This window comes from Dicentrarchus labrax, unplaced genomic scaffold (genome assembly GCF_905237075.1).
Source record: "Dicentrarchus labrax unplaced genomic scaffold, dlabrax2021, whole genome shotgun sequence".
NCBI classification, from domain to species: Eukaryota; Metazoa; Chordata; class Actinopteri; family Moronidae; genus Dicentrarchus; species Dicentrarchus labrax.
In genome coordinates, this window is record NW_026136711.1 from 2,907,207 (window position 1) to 2,929,219 (window position 22,013).

The 22,013-nt window shown below is 39.0% G+C and overlaps 1 protein-coding gene across 3 annotated transcripts; it reads left to right on the forward strand.

Annotated features, from left to right (window-relative positions):
- Positions 1-17: 17 nt before the first annotated feature.
- On the forward strand, positions 18-14,680 carry LOC127372013 (ankyrin repeat and MYND domain-containing protein 2-like). Of its 3 annotated transcripts, XM_051415370.1 has the most exons (11): positions 18-62; positions 3,650-3,800; positions 5,804-5,868; positions 7,927-8,065; positions 8,239-8,337; positions 8,422-8,582; positions 9,332-9,546; positions 10,872-11,007; positions 11,180-11,308; positions 11,418-11,541; positions 12,451-14,680. In XM_051415370.1, the coding sequence occupies exons 2-11, from the start codon at positions 3,734-3,736 to the stop codon at positions 12,603-12,605; spliced, it is 1,290 nt and encodes a 429-aa protein (XP_051271330.1). In that variant the 5' UTR covers positions 18-62; positions 3,650-3,733; the 3' UTR covers positions 12,606-14,680. The 3 variants fall into 3 exon arrangements, with proteins under 3 accessions (XP_051271330.1, XP_051271329.1, XP_051271331.1); XM_051415369.1 differs by lacking the exons at positions 18-62; positions 3,650-3,800 and adding an exon at positions 5,071-5,184; XM_051415371.1 differs by lacking the exons at positions 18-62; positions 3,650-3,800 and adding an exon at positions 5,071-5,184 and having other exon boundaries at positions 10,872-10,980.
- Positions 14,681-22,013: the final 7,333 nt, after the last annotated feature.

Genomic DNA, 22,013 nt, shown 5'->3' on the forward strand with positions numbered 1-22,013 from the left:
GCTGGGTCACGGATTACAGCACTTTCTAATCCACAACATCAATCCCTGTTGTCTGGGTCTTGGTCAGCTCAGGAGCACACTGTGTGTGTATAATTCACTGTCATCACTTACCTGCTCTTGCACAACATATTTAGAGGAACAGGGCTGGAGCAACACCTGCCTCCACAGCTAAGTGTTGATTCCATCTGCCTCTTTTCTTTTTTTAAGCTGTATTATTCAGTGAGGTTTTCATTCACTGAGAGAAATGATCTCAAACATTTACACCCAGTACAACTGCAGTGTAATCTGTGAGCAGTTGGGAATAAAGGGCCATGATCAAGGGCACCTCACCTTCCTCACTGAGATTCAGTCCCTCTAGGATTTTATGGGTCCTTTATGGGATTGTTGCAGCCTAAAATGCCTGATGTTAAAAAAAATTGCAATGCATGGTATGTTTTTAGACATTTGTACAATTAAATTGCGTGAGAAAGTGAAACATTTTTTTTTATACAATTCATTAAAAATGAAAAGCAGTTTGTTTCAGTGAAAATAAAATCATCAGTAGTTTGGTGGCATATAGCTCAACCTTTTGCGTAGGGAACTGGTACAATTGGTGAAACTTGTGGTGAGGTCCCCCCATGATAGCAAAGTCATGACCCGCCCTACTCTGACTCTGACAAACCTAACCGTCACCTAACCTACAACTATGACAACAATCATACATTTAAATTTCTTAACGGACACGTATTGGATTGGTACGGAGCCCCTAAAGGGACATGGGGAAAAAAAATAAAAAATGAAACGTTTCTAGTGCGCACTAGATACTATCTTGTGCGCACTAGATCCCTATCTAGTACTATCTAGTGAGCACTAGATACATCAGTGTTGTGGCGAATCAACACATGGCTAATTTTAATATTCAAATGAGTATTAAACTAATTTGTCTGTAACTAAAAAATAAATGTAAATTAATCTGTAACCTCTTTTGTTACACTCATTTGTCCTCCTTTTGACAAAAAAAACAAAAACAGTTTTTGACACATTACCTTGTTAGTTTAATACTTATTGGCTTAAAATGTGTGTCAAAATAAGTAATTTCATTGATTACATTTTCGTGTTGTGACCTATCAACACATGGCTAATTTTAATATTCAAATGAGCCATGTGCTGATTGCCACAACACTCCATCCATATCTAGTGTGCACAAGATAGTATCTAGTGCGCACTAGAAACGATCTAGTGTGCACAAGATAGTATCTAGTCTGCACAAGATAGTATCTAGTGCGCACTAGAAAGGGGTTGACAAGTAGTATCTAGTGCGCACTAGTTTTTTTTTTTTTTTTTTTTTCATGTCCCTTTAGGGGCTCCGTAGATTGGTACTCTTTTTTTGGTTGATATGCAAAATTCAGATATTAGAATCAGTATTGGGAAGGAAAAAATGGCATTGCGTCATGTTTAATAAAAGATTTTAAGTGGAAAATTGACATGTATGATTCTAGTGAATAATTTCCAGTGAGAAACATGGTGCATTCCATTGAGCTAACAATCAGCTAAACCAGTGAACTTGTGGTGGTCTACAAAGCTCAAATATGGATGTTGCTGCAAAGAAGCTTTATATTCTCCCCTTCTGCTTAGATGGTGTTGAATAATGGCCAGAAAAAGTTTTTGCAATATCATGTCACCGTGAACTTGGATATAAAATGTCATCACTTGATTATTTTATCTGATGAGACATTTGTGTGAAATTTTGTCATTTGTTAGCGTATGAACTCCTTAGTTGTAGCCAAAACTTGTTTTGTGAGGTCACAGTGACAGTGACTACCAAATTCAAATCAGTTTAACCTTGAGTCCAACAGGACAATTTTGCCAGAATTGAAAAAATTCCCTCAAAGGACGGATGGCGACGGCTGCTGTGGTACAAAAGCGCTATGAAAACAGCACATCAGACTTGTCTTCTCTCAAGCACACAAAAGTAAAATATATGCCAATAAATGCATGCAAATCACCAACTGAACACAATCTCTTGAGCACTTCACTGTGAAATCCGAGGGCTGGTGGCATTTCTGTCACATATTAACATAGCAATAGCAAGTGTTTCAGTGTAGTAATGAGCTTTGCATAATTCATGTACATACTGTGATATGTACATCTCAGCCATGTGCTCTCTTAGATTCCAGTGTGTGTGTGTGTGTGTGTGTGTGTGTGTGTGTGTGTGTGTGTTTGGCTGTGTGGGGTTAGGGGTTCTGCACCTTGCTAAAAATAACCTTTCCATTATTAAGTTCTGGAAAGTAAATTGGGAGTCAGCCAGTGCATTATTCCAAGCTGTTTGTTAATGTCACAGTGAGTGTGTTTTCTCAAGAGCAAAATAAGTGGAAGGTGTCACTAACAGGATCTTGGACCTCTAAGATGCTGTTACAGACCTTTGGTTTTTATCTGTAAAATCTGTACTGGTCATTGGGTTAGGTCTGGGGGCCTACCCCAGCATGCATTGAGGCATAAGGCTATCAGGACCCAGGCATAACACAAATCCTCTTTGAATGAAGTTACAATGTTGTAAAATGAGTGTCTATGAAGTGTGGTCACAAGCATATCACAGCTGTTTTGTTTGGTGAATTTTATTTTGTTTCAGTTGAGTTTGAATTGTGTCTTACAATTATCGGGTAAAATTGGTTTTGTCTATGGAATTTGCCTCTGAACTGTAGTGAAATAGAAATGTAAAATAGACTAAAGTAAAGTACAAAACTGTACTAAAGCAGAGAAACTGAGTGTACTTAGTTACCAGTGGCTCCACCACTGCTGTCCCTAAAGAATTACCTCTAAAATCTTCCTCTGACTTAGTGCCTTATGTTGTATGTATGTGATTATTAATTATTGAAGACTGAACGCATTTACGCATCTGTTGAAACAAATGGACTTTATCAGGTAATGACATTAGAATAACAATACTAAAATGTATACTATCTCGGCAGTGACGACCTATACAGTAGCAATGGAAATAATGTTAGTTGCAGCTCGGCACACCTAAAGCTTCAGTAGGTAATTTATATAAAAATAACTTCTAATCATATTTGTTGAAACTTTCACTATATCCTGACAGTAATACATGATGTGAAATACCAATGCTTTGGGTTGGTGGCATCAACAATCTTTCTTGGCTCTGGTTGGTTGGTTTTATCAGGCATGGCGGATTAAAAGTTTCAACACTAATGACCACAAGTTATTTTTTTTACAAAAGTTACCTACTGCAGCTTTAAGGTAAGACGCACGGTGTAAATGTAAAGGCTAAACGACTTAGTACATGTAGCCTGTACCTGTGGATAGTAGTAGTTTGTGTATCCGGCTTTAGCGCACTTCCCTGTCCAAACTGTGTTGTCCAAATGGAGGAGCTTCAGTCTGCTGTACAGCAGGCAGGACGGACCTGACACCTCAGTGCGGGTTTGGACTCTATGAATAGATAATACATTAGTCAGAGGGACCATTCAGAACTGGACATCCTAATTTTGTATTTGAAAATCTCACTAGCTGAATCAAGTGGCATTTAGAATAATTACTACTCTTCATGTAAGCATTTTTACTCAGCTGTCAACAGGGGTCTCCCCCTTTGTTTACTATAGTGGTATGTTCCAGGGATGGCTCAACTGTCAGTAGTGCTGGTTGTATCCTCCTGTAGACTGTAACCATCAGCTGGACAGAACAGCAGTTTGTCCAGTTTACAATCATCCAGACCAGAACAGACCAGAGCTGATCAGAGAGGATGGCTTCACCTCAGAAAGGAGACCTGTCAGCATCTGAGAGGAAGATCCTGCAAGTTATTGCTGCTGGTGAGTAGTACTGGTCTGTTCTAAGATTATTTTGTTTTCTTCACTTTTTAAAATTATTTTTCTATATTGGGACAACTTTGTTTTTGCCAGTCACGTTGTATACATTTTATTCCATTTAAAATGCCATGTAAACGTTTAGGCACTCACTCAAGATAATTTTGTAGCACAAGATTTTGTTCAGAGCTTGACAGACTGATTTGTATTTCAATCAATATTTACCATGTGGTTTTAATAATAGTACTGGGTGTAATTATTGTATGTCTGCAATGCATCAGCAATACATGAGAAACAACACAGAGACATTTGGAGGCCACTGCAACATTTTAGAGGTTAAATCATAGTAATTGTACATTATGGGTATGTAATTTCTGAAACCTATGTAATTTGGCAGAAATTATAAGTAAAATAAAGACATTGTGTTCAATTCATAATACATTCAGCTAATAATGTCAATATAACCTGCTTTATTATTTCATTGACAAAAGTTAGCACAATGAGAGAATTGAGTCTGTCCATTGGTTTCACACCGTTTACAGTTAATCTGCCAATCTACAGTACTGTTGACAGTTATGGACAGTTATTATCTTTTTAGATGAGGATCCCTGAGATTACATGATATCAAATTGATTTATCAAATTGGCTGGTTTGTACACTGTAAATAATATTGAGCTCAACTTAAACATAGAAGTTCATTTGCTGCCTTACAAATGTGAGTGAAAAGAACTTAGGTTGAACAATTAGTTTAAATTCCTATTTGAGTTGTAAAACAAATTAAGTTAACTTGAGAACATATGTTCAATAAGCTTATATATTAATAGATATTAAGTTGAACCAACAACTGTTTGGTCACACTGACAAACATTACAAACAAATTTGATTTCCTTTCACATTTTTGATGAATCAGTTCTTCACTTGACACAGAACTTGGAGCTTTGGTCCAGCGTTGACAATTTGTGAAACTGCTCCCAGTGAGGTTAAGTGTAAGGGGGTAGGTACTGAATTCATTAATCATCAGTTCAATTCAATTCAATTTTATTTGTATAGCGCCAATTCATAACAGAAGTTATCTCAGGACACTTTTCAAATAGAGCAGGTCTAGACCGAACTCCTTATAACATTATTTACAGAGACCCAACAGTACCACCATGAGCAAGCACTTGGCGACAAGGGCAAGGAAAAATTATGACGATGATGATAACAGCCAGAATAACGATGATAAATAATAAATAATATTGATGATGATATTAATATGACTAATAATTGTAATATCAGTAATATTAGCAATGGCAATCTAGCAGGACCATGGCAGGAGGCTCCACCAGGATCGATAAGAACCTGCGAGACGAGAAAGCACAAGAATTCGGGGAAGAATCAATCATCAATGGTCACAATGTTTTTATTACTGTAAAAACAAACAACCATGACTTATTTTTAAATGTCTTAGATACAAACAGCAAGTTTACATCATATATGCTTTCTTCTATAAAAAAGAAGAACCTCAGGATTGTGTTTATTTAGAAACTTAATTTAATGAATTGATTGAACTCAGTACAAACAACTCAGTACAGTACAGTCATTCAACTCATCATTTTAAGTGAAAAGACTTCAAGTTAGAAGAACTCATGTTTGTAAGTTCTGAAGTGGTCTGGAAGTAAAAAACTAGAAATATTAAGTTCAGCTTGAAAAAATAAAACATATACATTTATGTTAAGTTAATGACAAAAGTTATGCTGATTCCACTAAATTCCTGTATTCATTTTTACAGACACCAAAAAGGTTGAGAACCACTGACCTATAGAATCTTTTATACATTATGTGAAATTTGTCTAAATGCATCATACTGTTCAACTTATATGAAGAGTTCCTTACATTTAAATGTTTAAATGTCTTTCATCTTTCATTTCACAACTCAGGCTATAGGGCTTGAATTCAAAAATCATTACATTGTGGTTTCAATCCTCTATTATTTCTTATTATTTCTTACTTATGCTTTTGGTCTGCAGGGGATGTACAGGAGGCTGCCCAGCTGCTTGCTAGCAACGAAGTACGAGTCAACTGTTTGGATGAGGTATGGAAATAGAAGAATAGTATTTTATGAACAGTAATTTACATTTGCATGCCTTTAAAATTAAAAAAAGCAAGTAATTGTACCGTATGTTAATATTTCTATTATACTGTTTCCAAGGTCAAGAATGAACTTTGAGGCTAAACTTATTGATGTTTTTAGTTAAAAGATTTGTATATACTCAAACAGACATTTAAAGGAACAGTCCCTACCCTTTTTGGTAGAGTCAGTAGAGATTATTTCTAACCATACTGATTTCTAAAGCTTTTCTTAACTGTGACCCTATTTCACATCCCAGAATCTTCACTCCCAGCAAGTGTCCTGTAAATCTACAAATTTACATTTGTATGTGGTGTTCAAGAACAAAATTTCCTGTATAGAAATTATGAAAATATTTTTTTGAAGCTCAGAAGCAAATCACAGGAGGTTCATGTTGCAAAAGTGTTTTACAAAATGTTGGCTTTGCTCCCCCAACTCGCCACTTCCTCCACCCATAATGCATGCAATGTTATGTCACTGTAACATATGTTATCCTTTGTGGTGGAGACATATGGAAACGACTCTTGAGAGGCAGACGCAGCCCTAGAAGGGTGTTTGATAATAGCATCGCGCCACTACATGTAGCTCACAGACTCCTTCACACTGCCTGTCTGTCAGAATCAGGTGTTGTGACAGAGCTTCTGCCCACGCAGTAACCTTTACCCACAACACAGACATGTTACAAGACATGTTAGAGGAGTCTTGTCTGTGTGTGATGTAAGGCTTTAAAATGTGCTTGTGTGTGCAGGATTATGTCATTAGAGGAGTCACTGTTGTTGCACAATATTCTTCAAATACAGTCAAATAAAGGATTTCAAGTCAAATTTTAACCAGATTTTGCACAGAGAAAAACCAAATTAGATCAAGTCAGTTTTTTTGCACTGCGAACTCAGTGTGAACAGCTGCATCAGAATTTATGTGACTTTTATGTCACTCTAGATCAACATTCATCATGCGGCGTCATATAACAAAAATACATTTGTTTTTGAGCCCTAAGGCTTGCAGTGTGAACGTAGCCTAAGTAGCTTTAGTTAACCAAACTAGATTTCCCTCTAGCTTTGCTGTAGTTCAACTTCTTCCAGTGTGAAGTAATTGGTAGCTTGCAAAGCAACTTCCCCAGCACTGTTTGTATTTCACTTTAGTCTGATAATTCTAAGCTAATTTATACCTCTACTCCATTATACTTCAAAGAAAAATACTATTTGACAGCTAAAGGTTCTTTTTAAAATAAGATTTAACACAAACCACAAGATCAGTTCATAAAATATGATACATTGTTACAGATTAAACTACCAACATTATATAAAGTAGCTAAAATTAACTTCTATGACCAGCTACCTAGCTAACTAGACAATTCTCCTTACATGTTAATGCATCAGTGAAGATAATCAAATAATATAACTTGGACAGGAGCCACTGGGCATAATGAGAACTTTTGCTTGTGATATATTGTACAATTACATGCTCATGACACTTGTGCACATTTCTTGAGGTATAAGAAAGATTTTAAAGCTTCATTGATGATTCATTGAAATTATTTTTGGGATTGTTGAAGCCCATAATGCCAGATTTTGCTGCAGCTTTTCTTAAACAAAAGTGATGCATGTTGCAATGTTTTGTGGCATTTTGGAAAAATAGTAGCATTTTTTCCCCCGTAATTCAGAAAAAATCAAAGGCAAATTGTTCCAGTCAGAACAAATTTGCTAGTAGCTTGTTTTTTTTTGTCTGGAGTTAGTTGAGAGTAACGACAAAACTGAAATGTAACTTAAAGTGACTATTCACCAAAGGGAGATAAACACCACTCCAAATTGATGATGTTGCTCTGTGTTTGTTGGATATGTAAATAACACGTTAGCCATATCAACTTTATAAGGTGATAATAACATGTTAATGTTCTGTTTTCATCTCGCTGCCCAACCTGCAAGTGGTCAACAAATCAGTTAATGCTGCTTTGATTAAATACCTGGCTTACTCTAGGTTTATTACCTCCTGTAACAGTGTCTCTCTCTGTTGTTTCTGAAGTATGGCATGACTCCACTGATGCATGCAGCCTATAAGGGCAAGGCAGATATGTGTCATCTGCTGCTTCAGCATGGGGCCGATGTCAACTGCAACCAGCATGAATACGGATACACTGCTCTCATGTTTGCTGGCCTGTCAGGTATAACTATGGATGTCTCTCAATTTTGCAGCATTGACTGTAAGAATCACTTGAAGTTTTTATGAATTTAACGTTATGAGTTTAGCTGGACTACAACACTAACCCTCTAGTTTAGATAAATAATATGTTGGTGAAGTGTAGATTATCTCTAAATATCAAACCTCCTCCTCCAGGGAAGACAGACATCACTTCCATGATGCTGGACGCAGGAGCAGAGACAGATCTAGTGAACTCTGTGGGTCGCACTGCTGCTCAGATGGCAGCATTTGTAGGTGAGACAGGCAGTAAGACTGTAGTGCAAGTTAACTGGTGACTGTGAGGAGGCTTACATCTCAACCTGTGCCTACTCCCTCCAGGTCAGCATGACTGTGTAACAGTGATCAATAACTTCTTCTCACGGGCGAGGCTTGAGTACTACACCAGACCACAGGGGCTGGAGAGGGAGCCCAAGTTGCCCCCCAGGCTGGCAGGACCCCTGCACAAGATCATCATGACCACCAACCTTAACCCGGTCAAGGTGAGGCCTTCCACTGAGCCGAAACATGCCCACCTACTCACAGGTTCACAAGCATGTGATTTTAGAAATATATTTACAATTTTATTTTTATTCTGTCCGGACTGTACTGTACACCATGTAACTATAATTCAATTAAATTCAATTCAATTCCATTTTATTTGTATAGTGGCAGTTCATAACAAAAGTTATCTCAGGACACTTTTCAAATAGAGCAGATCTAGACCATACATACAATTATTTACAGAGACCCAACAGTTCCCACCATGAGCAAGCACTTGGCAACAGAGCATTCATACACCAATGGCACAGCATTGAGAGGAATTAGGGGTTCAGTATCTTGCTCAAGGACACTTGAACATGCAGCAAGAGGAGCCAGGGATCGAACTGCCACCCTTCTGATTAGTAGACGTCTTGTTCTACCTCCTGAGCCACAGCCACCCCTATTACACAAAAAAAAGCACTGACAGAGGGAACTGATGAGGCTCTTGGCAATCTCTTATTTGACATCTACTGGGCTATTTTCCAAATGGCGACGGATTAGTGTCTGGTTTCTTTCACTGCCGGCCTCAGTGTAAGCAATGCAGTGTTAACGGCACTTAAGCTATAAATAACAAAGTGTGATATGGACTTATAACTTATGGATATACTGTACATACTCTCTCCTCTCTGTCTCAATCAATTGCAGTATATCTGACCTCAGAACAGCTCTGCCCAAAAGTGTTTGTCTAACCAACTCTCCCATCTGTCAGATAGTCATGCTGGTGAAGGAGAACCCTGTGCTGGTGGATGTGGCGGCCCTGGAGAAGTGTTACCAGGTGATGGACTTGCTATGTGAGCAGTGTGTGAAGCAACAAGACATGAACGAGGTTCTGGCCATGAAGATGCACTACATCAGCTGTGTGCTGCAGAAATGCTTGGCCTTCCTACAAAAACGAGACGACAAGCTGGACGCACTTGTCAAGAGGTGAGGCTTCTGCGAGGAATAAGTCTCATCACTCATCACTCCCAGCACTCATTTTATAGTTGGTTACTAGGGATTGTAGAGTTAGAGTTATAGCATTGTGTCTCATCCAAATATTTATAAATATAGGGAAAATATAGACCGATTTGTATTCCTCAGCTACCCCGTCCATGTCTCAAAGTGTCCTTGAGCATGACACCAAACCCCAAGTTTTTCCCATTCAGCCTGTTGCGCCAGCTGTGCGTATGTTCAAACTTAGCCTAGTTACAACATACATTATTACTAAGTTGCATTACTAAAATAAAAGTAGTTCTCTCTAAGTACTCTAAGTAACAACTACATTTTTACACATGCCCCTATAGTAGTGTAAATCATAAAATGTCACAGAATTAGACTCACTGATGGTAAAAGAGCAGCTGCCTCACAACATCATTTTTTCATTAATTGCAGCCATTTTATTACACAGTAATTGAGTAGAGACCTAATTTATTGATATATTTCAATATCAAAACTACTATGATGTGCTACAATGCCAAGTGGCTCATGCATGCCAGAACACTAATGTGCACGGTAACCATGATGATTCACCCTTTCACACATATTCACTCAGTGATGAACTAACTCATTCATACACATTCACACACCAATGCACGGCATCAGTATCTTACTCAAGGATACTTCGACATGTGCCACCAGGAGCCGGGGATTGAACCCACAACCTTCCGATTAAGGAACAACCCGCTCTGCCTCTGAGCCACAGCCGTGGTGGAGTCTCAAATGTCGACTTATCTTAGGAAAGAACTCACACATAGCTAGTCCAACCCAGCGCAGGGGCCCACCAATTTCCATCTATACAAATGCTGTGTTCTGACAACAAAGTCTGTAGGCTTGATTCTATTGGGGCGCTCCAGAGATTTTACTCATCAAGCTGACCTGGTAGAAATGGCATCCCATGTACCATGGCGGAGTCATTGCTGCAGCAGCCATCGGTTCGACTCTGACCTGTGGCCCTTTGCTGTTCGTCATCCCCTCTCTCTGCCCTTTCCTGTCACTCTGCAGCCATAACTATCACATATAAAGCAATCCAGTCTTTTTCTTGTTAAGATACTATTGATATTTATGGCTTTTATTTTGGAAAAAAATAGCCTCATCCTGAGTTTCTTTTTAACATGCAGTGGCTGTTACAAGCTTTTATTTTTAAAATCAAGGCTCATCCTGTCTTTCCTGTTATGATAGGGTTACCATCTTGGGCTTTTATGAATAATATTCATATAAATGTTGTGTTTTTTCTGTTGTCCGTGACCTGCCGTGACGCTGCTGGGGCCCAGTCTGTTGAAGGGCAGAGACAGTGATGGCTTCCCACAGTACCAGGAGAAGTTCATTCGTGATTGCATCAGGAAGTTTCCTTATTGTGAGGCCACACTGCTTCAGCAGCTGGTGAGGAGCATTGCACCGGTAGAGATTGTAAGTGAAGCAGAGAGTTGAAGTTTAGTATATAAAATATCATTTTGGCCTTTGTTTTTAAAGAGGATATTAGAACAGTTGGTAGTAGTAGTAGCTGATTACAGAGGATGTTATAGGTTTTTAATCACTGCTGTTGATATGACCTTAACACACTGTTGCATCTCGTTTTCAGGGCAACGACCCAACAGCGTTCTCCGTGTTGACCCAGGCCCTGACTGGTCAGATGGCGTTTGTAGATGCTGACTACTGTGCTACATGTGGGGAGAAGGGAGCAGACAAGAGGTGCTCCCTCTGTAAAGCAGTAGGTCAAAGTCTGTTAACAGCCACCTTCTGTAATATGGTTCAATCATGTCATCAAATCTCCACGTTGAACTACCTCCAGGTCATGTTCTCTTTTATTTATCTTTAAGGTGACTTACTGCAGCTTGACATGCCAAAAGCTCCACTGGTTCACTCATAAAAGGATGTGCAGGTCTATGCAGGAACAGGATGCTGATCTGGATAAAGACACTCCAAGGTTCAAAGAATTGAAAGGTGCTCATCTTTTATCTGTGCTCTACAGTTGATGTACCGCACACCTGTGGATCACAGAGTATGTCATGCAGACATATTGTTTTTAGATGCCTGTGGGTTACCACCTTCCTCCCATTCTCCCTGCATTGTCATTATGGATCCTGTTGCCTGTCAGGCACATGGCAGACTTATATTTTGTTCAAAGGGAAACACCACCAATTTTACATATCAAAGTGTACATGTGGATGAAGTTGTAGAAAACCTTTAGTGTTTAGAGGGAGTGAAGTAATTTGATCAGTTAAAGATTACATGTTAGAAAATGTAGAAAAGGTTGCTTGGGCCTTACTGGTTGGTAATCCTGCTGAACTCATTTATAGTTCACTTTTGTATTTCACCAATTGATGGCACCACTGCAAAAGTAGATGGATGTGTTTTATAATATTAGGCCATATCTTGTTTTACTTACATGCCCCATTTTAAAGCAGCAGCAGGTAAATTGTATGAAAATAACTTTTTGTCATTATTGCTGAAATTTTCACTATACTGTGACAGTAGTATGTGAGACAGATACTCTGTGAAAAAGGTTCCTCTGGCTCCTCCTAGTGCTCCAAGAAAGATAGGTGATTGATCTTCAAGCTGCCAACCCAAAGAGTCATCATATTTTTCTTGGCTCTGATTGGTTGTTTTTGTTCAGGCCCGGTGGATTCTTGCAAATGCCATTAGGAGCACTAGGAGGAGCCAGAAGAACCTGATTTTTTCACAGATTATTTGTCTTGTGTATTACCATCAGGATATAGAGAAGTTTCAACAAATATGACATACTTTTTTTTTAATTAAAATTACCTACTGCAGCTTTCAGGCTGTCAGGCTACTGTGTGAGATTAGTGTGCCCTCTTGTGTTAAATAAACATAATGACTGCTCCCTGTTAGATGATGAAAGTGACCTGGTGATGGAGACGGCCAACTTCCTACAGGAGCTGTGTCTGCGGGCAGAGGAGAAGGTGGCCGCTGCTGGAGGCTGCCCCGCAGAGCTGCTGGCTTGTCCCTCCACCTCTGCCGAGGCACCACCCTTCACCCAAGACTGAGGAGGAATAGCTGACTAAGGATGTTGAGCTTTTTGTGAATCCTCACAAAAGTTACATATGGAGAGGCGTGGCTGAACAGAGGCCACGTCAACGCGGTTAATCCTGTTTGCATATTTCACACCTACCCTTGTAGTTTTAGATAATCAGTGATACAGAAGCCTCTCAAGGTAACTTATCATACTGGCAGCTAATTATTAAAGTGCCCTATGTTTAAGTGTGTAACTCTATTTCTGTATGTATATTTTCTTCACGTTCTATCAAGTTTTTAGCAGGATACCTCAAAACATTGGTAATGATTTTGCATGCAGACCTGGGGAATGCTGGTCAAAACAAGAGATTAATATGAATATACTCAGCTGACGTTAGACTGGGGTCCTTTGTTGTCGTTCCCTTCTTCATTTCCTGTGAATTACTATGACTGTCGTTATCTGATAAGGGCATAAAAAAATAATGAATACAAGAGGTGTTGTTCATATATACTATCCTATTGCCACATAAGACCAGTGATATTGAACGATTCTTCAAAACTCAGATCAATGACGACATTTATCAGCGATCAACTTTTGTTGTGAATGTTATGGAACTGGTGTTTCGTGACTGTTAAGTTGCCTTGGTGATAACTTTATCTCTACTGGGGAGAATGGATGATTTTGCACTGTTAACAGACGGGTAACAGTGTTAAAGCTGCAGTAGGTAACTTTTATATAAATAACTCTTAGTCATATTTGCTGAAATTTTCAGTGTTCTGACAGTAGTACATAAGACAGATAATCTGCGACACAATCTGGTTCCTCTGGCTCCTCCTAGTGCTCCTAATGGCATTTGCAAGAATCCACCAGGCCCAGAAGAAAACAACCAATCAGAGCCAAGAAAGATAGAAAGAAGCTTTGGATTGGAAGCTTGAAGATTGTTTATTGTTGAGTCTCATTCTCAGAGTATTTGGTATTTGCCACCCTGGGACTAAGCCTCAACAATCAACTATCTTTCTTGGCTCAAAATGATCGTTTTTGTTCAGGTCCGGTGGATTCTTGCAAATGCCATTAGGAGCACTAGGAGGAGCCAGAGGAATCTGATTTTGTCACAGGTTATCTGTCTCATGTACTACTATCAGGATATAGTGAAAGTGTCAGCAGTTATGACAAAGAAGTATTTTTATAAAAATGACCTACAGCAGCTTTAAATAAATGTAAATGTGTTGCACCACAGAAACACCAGGGAGGCCTAGTACAGTCAGGTGGGACAGCTGCTCTGGGCCATCAGGGGCCTCAAATCCATAGTTCTCAGAGCCAGTAACGGGCTGGTTCCTGATCTGTAGGTTAAAGGCTGCAACTTGTGAGTGCCATTTTCAGTCCAGTGCATAGTGATAACCTCTAGTCAAATCAAATTTTCTTTTGTGCATCCTTTATTTCCATTATTGTCAAAGATTGTACACCAGTTTGACTCTACGTGCAACATATGTCAGGTTGTGTACTGCAGTGTACATTGTTGTTTTTAGGTGTCCCTATACTGCGTCCCTGCATATATCATGAAGTAGTCCAGTCTTTAGTCTGGTTAGAATATAAAGCTGCATGTTGTTTGTTGTAGCCAGTCACATCAAAGAAAAACACACATTTCAGTTCTGTATGTAGGAGCTGACTCAGCTTTATACAAATGCAGTTTGTAATTGTATTCATGAAAAAAACATAAATACTTGACTGTTTCCTGCAGTTTCCTGAACCAAACTGTAAAACTACAGTTGTGTCATGGATGCAGTATTTCATAATGTAAACATAACTGTGCTCTTTGTGCGGGCTGTATTTAACAAAGTGATGCGTATTTTATCTTTTTAGATAAATGTTTTTTGGTTGTCATCTGCCTTATCTTTTTAAATTAATAAAGTTTGTCTTCATCAGAGGGACCGGGTAAAGTTATTTTTACAGCTACAATGACATGCAGATATTCATAATACAGGCAACAAGTCATTATACTGTTAGGCCTTCAAAAGGCAATCACAAGACAAAGCAAAGGTTGCTAATTAAAGCTGCAGGTAGTAATTTTTTTCAAAATAAAAAGAAGCTTTTGTTCACATTCATAAACTGTGTGCTTTTTTGTCATTAAAAGAAAGAACTGGTTCCTGACAATAATAGAGAACCAAACGATTGAAACATCAGCCCATCGTGTACACAGAGATAAGGGTTTAGAAGGATTTCCTGCTCTGAGAGTGACATCCAAAACAAACGTAAGACAATATTGGAAATATTTTGTAAGAGAAATTATTCCAGTGAGAACGGTATATGATAGTGGACCCATGCAGCTCTCAATGGTTCAAGGGATCCATTTGGGACCATATCCACAGTTCTTTGTAAAGATTTCTTGGATTAAAACATCTGAGTTTGGTAGTCTTGTCAAGATGAGCTTTTTGTTTCCATTGTTTCTTTTCCATCTCGTTTTCTTTTCAAGTCTGGGAGGAACAAATCAAACATGGCCTGGGCCTCCTGGACATGAGCAGCTCTGCCAGGGACAAACCTGTGGTATAGTGTGGAGTGATTCTGTAATTAAACAGGAATCTCAACATTTTAGTTTCCCAGCTCTCCTTTCCTCCTTGCATCCTCTTCATCCCCTCCTTAAAGGTCTGAACTGCTCTTTCGGCCAACCCATTTGATGAAGGATGGAAAGGGGCTGAAGTCACATGTTTTATTCAATTTTTAGACATGAAATCTGCAAACTCAGCACTTGTAAAGCAGGTAGCATTATCACTCACCAACATTTTTGGTAATCCATGGATTGATGAAGCTTTGTCTGAGTTTCTCAAGGGTTACATAAGTGGTTGCTGTTTTTAGTGAATATACATCCATCCACTTAGAATGTGACTTAACCAGCACCAAAAACATTTTGCCTAAAAAGGGACCTGCATAATCCACATGAAGTCGAGTCCATGGCTTCTCCAGCCATTCCCATGGCTTGCTGTGCCATTGACAAGCTTCACACTGGTGTACTTCATTTTCTACATCCTGATCCATCCGAGGCCACCAAACATATGACCTTTCATCCTAGACATTCCTGGATGGGACTGATGCTGCATTTTTCTTAATAATGACTCGAGCACCCCACAGCATACATCCATCTCGAACACTTAATTCTAAGTGTCGGTAAAGTAATGCATGAATTGAGGCTCTACTGCCATCCTTTTAACACAAACCCATGTACAAGCGACTGTGTTACATCTTTGGCTGTCCGTCGTCTTACTTGTTCTGTGGTTACAGGTGCATCATCCATCACATCCAGCATCAGTACTAGCTCCTCCTCCCCTCCGTCCGCAGGGCATGCCTCTGGCAAGGGAAGCCTACTGAGGGCATCTGCATTTGCATTTAGTTTTCCTGGCCTGTACACTATACGATACACATAAGCTCTGAGCCAGACAGCCCACCGCTGAAGCCGTGGTGAAACCATCTGAGGTACAGGTTTGGTTTCATTGAACAGTGAAATCAGGGGCTTGTGATCCGTTACAATTGTAAAGTTCCTGCCATAGAGGTATTTTTGGAACCTTTTTATACCAAAAATCACAGCCAAACCTTCTTTTCCGCTGCGACTCTCCCCTGTAGTCGACAAATTGGTTTTTGCCATTGTATTCTGTGGACGGCTCCGTGGTGGGCATCACATGCTAATATTAAATCTTTGTCTATGTGACCACTTGTGACTTTGACTTTAAGAAGCTCATGCGACTCTCCCACCCGCTAATTAACAGATAGTGTGGTGGGCAATGTGGAAGATTGGGAAGGAAGAATTATAATAATAGTGAGTAGCTAGTGTTTAGCGACAGTGGTGTGGGGCACAACAACAGTTTACCTTGTTTTCACAATGTGGCGGGCGTATTTCTTGTGGCTTGTCCCATATTTTGATATTACTCCACTATACAACACTAGATTAGGTCATTTTTAAATGTTCCTCCTTACAGTAATGTCCCATATTTTGATATTACTCCACTTACAACACTAGATGGCAGCTTTCTCCTTCTCTTGTGTTTAGAGTGAATCTAAATTTGAGGTTTAACTTTATTAGGAGCATCAAGATTAATGTTAATTGTTAGACTTTTTTATTGGGTGAAAAAGATTATTTTATGTTATATTCAAGTCTTATTTATTTAGTTTAAAAAATGTGTTTAAATCTCCAGTGTGTGACTTGGAACGTACAGGAAACTTATAGTAACATTCATCAGCAAAGTACTTGGAACAATGTTGCTACAGAGCCTGGTGGGAAACGACCAAAACAGCTAATTATGAACAATCATTTTTTTAGTTGAACAACAGACAGGAGGTATTTTTATATGGGGGCCCTGCATAAATATAGTATTTAGTGTGTGATGAGGTAATGGTGATTGTTTCTGCTTTTACTTACATTAAGACATGAATGATATCTCTGTGATGATGAGGTTTGCCAGTAAGGAGTTATCAGAATATGTGGGGGATAGTCATAACCAAGTAGATGGTTGCAATGGAAGTCCTATGTGACTATTACTATTGCAGATGTGAATAGCAATACTGAAATACTTGCCCTGGTTATCCCTATTATTTTGATATAACAGTGATAATTATATTTACCTTGTATATTGTTGTTATAATGGTGTGCAACACGATAATACAAATTCTTACCCTATGTATAACATATTCATTTATTTATCTTTATAACTGAATTAGTTTATTTTATTACTTATTGTTGTGTTGTGTTATTTGTTTTATTGTTACTGTGTCTGTCTCTGATATCTTTGTTCTGTAGGTTGTTGTCTTTTGAAAAGCAATAACAAGTGAATTATAAAAAAAAGGTCCAGTGTGTAACATTTAGGAGAATCTATTGTCAGACATTTAATATTATATTCATAGGTATGGTTTCATTAGTGTATTATCACAAGAAAATAAGAATTGTTTAGCTTTTGTTACTTAAGATCGAGCTTCCTACTTACAGTAATCTCTAGTATTCTGCTACTCCGTCTCTTGTGTTTAGGCTGAATCTTAATTTGAGTTTTTTTTTTTTTTTTTTACTATTATTTAACCTTACAGGGATTGGTTTGTGGCCACTGACTAGTTTTAAATATATTAGTTTATTACTTAAACTTTAGTTCATAAATGACTGTGTGGCAGCTTGAAGCCAGATCTTTAAAGTGATGACAAAAGGGTTACAAGGATAAAGAAGAAGCTTCTCCTCAGCCTCACTTTCTCACACATGATGAACATCCTTTGGCTATGTGTTATATTTCTATAGAGCTCCGGCTCCCTGGCCGCATTGTTCTTCATTTTCCACAGCTCTTCTCCCATGGGAGCTAACTGACCCCTGTCACTGCGTTCGTAGGCATAAGCAGCAAGCATGGCTATCACGTTGATTGTCAATAGAGTCACAACTCAAGCCCCGTCCTCCTGTTTCCACCCTATTATCCCCTCTCCCCTTAACTGCGTGTCACACTCACTCTTGACTGTAGCGGTGCATAAAAGCTCGATCTCAAATTTCCGGTTTCTGAGATGTAAAAATTAGCAAATGCTCTCTCGGATCAAATAACTTCTTTCAAGCCCCCCCGGGCTCTTTTTTTTCTCAGCCTCATCCATACCTCTATCTCGATGATGTGATGTGACAAACACAGCTTTTTGGGGTAATTGGAGATCATTTTGAGAGCAAAAGGGGAAAAAAACAGTCCCTACCTCTGTGTATAATGGCATGAGCTGGACAGTTTTGGAGTGGATTTATTTTCAGTGGTATCAAAGGGAAGACAAGGAGAACTGGAGTAAAGTCATTGTCAGAGAGCCCTGGGAAAGGCTTGTAAGAGGACACCTTGGGTCTTAACGGCAAGGTTTCGGCCGGATGAAGGAGAGGAGGCTTTGTCTGGCTACTGTACGATTTGGATAATGGACATACATATACATCATGATGGTGAGCTCATCCACACAGCTTTGGCTGGACAGGGTTCAGTGAAGAACTTCATTTCCAACGCAAAACTTTTATCCAGATCATGACACTGAACTCTGATCCAAGTCTGAACCTACTGTGATGTCCCCCATTGATTTGTTGTGTGGCATTATGGTCGTTGTTCTGTTGTTTTTTGTTGCCAGCTGCGGTGACTATTGAAAGTATATAATTAGTGGACATAGCTTCCAGGTCTGTGACGTGAAGCCAATAAGAAAGTGTCTTAAATATGCATTCCTTCTAATGGCCAGCAGGAGGCACTCCATGGGCTACAAAAAAGTCTGAACTGAAACTTATGGAATTTATCAGAGGTCCTGATGCTGTACATATATGCTAGGACAGCCTGCTGTTGGCCCTAAGTCAAGGGAACAAAGTAGAGTTGCAGAAGCACATGAAGCCATTGCTTTTTGCATCCAGTAACATACCTTTTAAACCAGTTTTTGTCTGGTTTAAACATCTTTCACAACAGCCATTTTGACATGAAATAGTAGGGTAAACACAGGTTTTACCAATGATACTGAATAAAGTTCTGTTCCGGTCAAACAGAGTCAGGGTGCTGCTATTATGTATGTTGGCTCACTTGAAAGGCTCTACGCTAAGCGTAACGGAACCTTAATTAGAGTCATTAGTAACACGTGTTTACAGAAAAACTGTATTGAAGCAGATGTCGAGCTCTAAATGAATAAACTCTAGCTTCATTTCAAAGAGGTAATAACTGAGGTTACTTTCCCACATCATCCCTGTTCCATAGCTCTCTCACAGTCAAACAGCAAGCTAACAAGCTAGCTAGCTAACATATTTACTCGCATAGTAAACATCATGCATAGTGCAAGAGAGTAGCACACACCAAGCGACACCATAGGAAAACAATGGTTTTGCAGCAATGCTTCTCTGCGCGATCGGCCCCTTTGGTGATTACAAATAAGGCTTACTGTGTGCACAGTAAGTAGTAGTTGTTATCTTTTAACAGTTTGTGGGTTTGTTTGTTTGTTTGTTTGTTTATTAAGATCCACATATAACAGTCGCTATTCTTCCTGGGGTCCACACAGTTTATATGGTGACAATTCTATACAAATATACAAACTCACATTATTCATCACAATACACTGACACAACACATTGTAACTCATACTGTAGATAAGAAACTAACAATTCACGCACTCTACAGAAAAATACAAAAACAAAAAAAAAAAAAAAAACTGGCTCCGATTGAATGTATCATAAATTAACAAAAATATCCTCATGATCTAACAGATAAGTATTAACATTTCCCATCCTTCAAGATTCCTTCTCTCATCAAATAGAAAAAGAGATATTTTACAAATACAGGTCCCAAATGAAACCTGTGCTTTGGACTGTAATTTAAGAGTGTGTTGGTACTAATGCAGGTATCCAGAAGGATGAGGTAATCAAAGAAGCAACAAGGCTATCAAATGCTCCTTAAGACTCCTGTGTTGTCACCTAATACCAGATGAAGAACAAACAGCACAGCTTTTTTGTTCTCCTGTCTGCAGGGGTTGCGTGGGTTACAATAAGACAGCCTCGTGGATAGGAAACCCTGTATCCTTAATCACCAGTTATTACTACTGAGCTTCCTCCTAATGATGAGTGATGTAATGGTAAATAAAAGGTGTGTTATATATCTCCTCTTCATGTGGTTGACACAAAGCTGACAACTGCCCAAATAATGAAGAATCTTAACATAACAAATAGTTGTTTGCGGATATATTATATTATGGATATATTATGTTTAAATCTCATATATGTATAACATTTAACTGACTAGTAAAGCTGTGTAAAATTAAAGCTGCAATAAGTCATTTTGGGAATGAGACTCAACAATCAACTATCTTTCCTGGCTCTGATTGGTTCATTCAGGCCTGATGGAGTCTTACAAATGCCATTAGGAGCCCTAGAAGGAACATTTTAGCAGTAATGACAAAAAGTAATGTTTTAACTACTGCTTTAAAAAAAAAACAATTTAAGTGACTGAAATAACAAGTTTAGGGGTACCCAGATAGCTCACCTGGTAGAACTGGCACACCATGTACAGAGGCTGAGTCTGTGCTGTAGTGGCCATAGGTTCAAATGGCCTTTTTCTGCGTGTCATCCGTCCTCTCTCACAGCTGTATGAAATGAACAGTTACATAAGTGACAAATGGAGTACTGACATTGTCCAGAGCTACAAATGCTTGGGAACTGTGCTTGAGAGTGAAAATACAGATGTCATTGTGAAAAAGACTCCCATTTGGAGTATATCAGGTAGTATTGACAACTTTTATTATTCTTTAAACGTCCAATATGTCTCACATCAAATCAATAACAAAAAACAAAGTTTGATGAAGTTGTGAAGTAGCATGGGATCATGGGAGTTGTTGTCTTCACCACCATTGCCGTCATTGCAGTCAGCTTCTCCTGGTTAGGATTCCTTCAGTGTTCATGGTTCAGGAGGTTTCTACTGGAAGCTGAATAGACCTTTTTCACAGGAGCCATTTTGACATTAAATAGTAGAGTAAACACAGGTGTTACCAATGGTACTAATTAAAGTTATGTTCCATTCAGATCAAACAGTCAGAGTGCTGGTGTTGTACATTTTAGCTCACATGAAAGGCTCTGCTACACAAAATGGAATAGAACTTTATTTGCACTATTGTTGGAAACATTTGGGATAATGTAAGTACACTTAACTTCATATAGAACATAGGTCTAGTGTTTCGGCATGCAAGTTTTCTTTTTGTGCCAACACTTCAAAACAGAACCCCAAACTGGTTGAAATGAGGCTATTTATTCTGCTTTCATTCTCTTTGGGTTTCTCCATCCATTACTTCACTGAGCTGCTTTAACAGCAGTATAATTGGATGTCGCAGAGAGGGAAGGCATGTGATCCCTGTGCGGCTGTGGAACACACAGCGTCTTTGTCTGGTGAGGGTTTTCTGAGTGCTGTGGCTATGAGGGCATCCTTCACTAACATCCTGCCTGAAAGAGAAACAGGTGTGTCTGCAGCAGAGAGATTAAACTCTCTTTGACTATTTGAGGCTATTGAGTGCAGAGCACACATGCAGACAGACACCCAGCAGCAGGCACCTTTCACAGCTTCAGGCCTCAGGACACTCAACAAAATGGACCTTTGTATGAATCTATTTTGGTCTTTTTACTTAGCATGTTTGCAGAAGATGAATTTCTGCAGCTTTTGATGTGGCTTCCACCCTCTCTTTGATGTATACAACCCAAAAAAATTCCTCCTCATATGATTCATAATATAGGAAAGAGGAAGATTAACACTTAACGTAGAGGGGCTTCGTGAGCTATAGTGTGGCTGTGACCTAGCAGTCACACAATATTTTCTCATTGTAAATTGCTGCTTGTTCTGGTCTGGATTGTTACCACATGGCTTCCTGACACCCACATGTGATTGTTGGATTCTAAGAATCGCAGTGCTCTATTAATGTAAGACACTGGGGTTCGGCAGGATGTGGAATC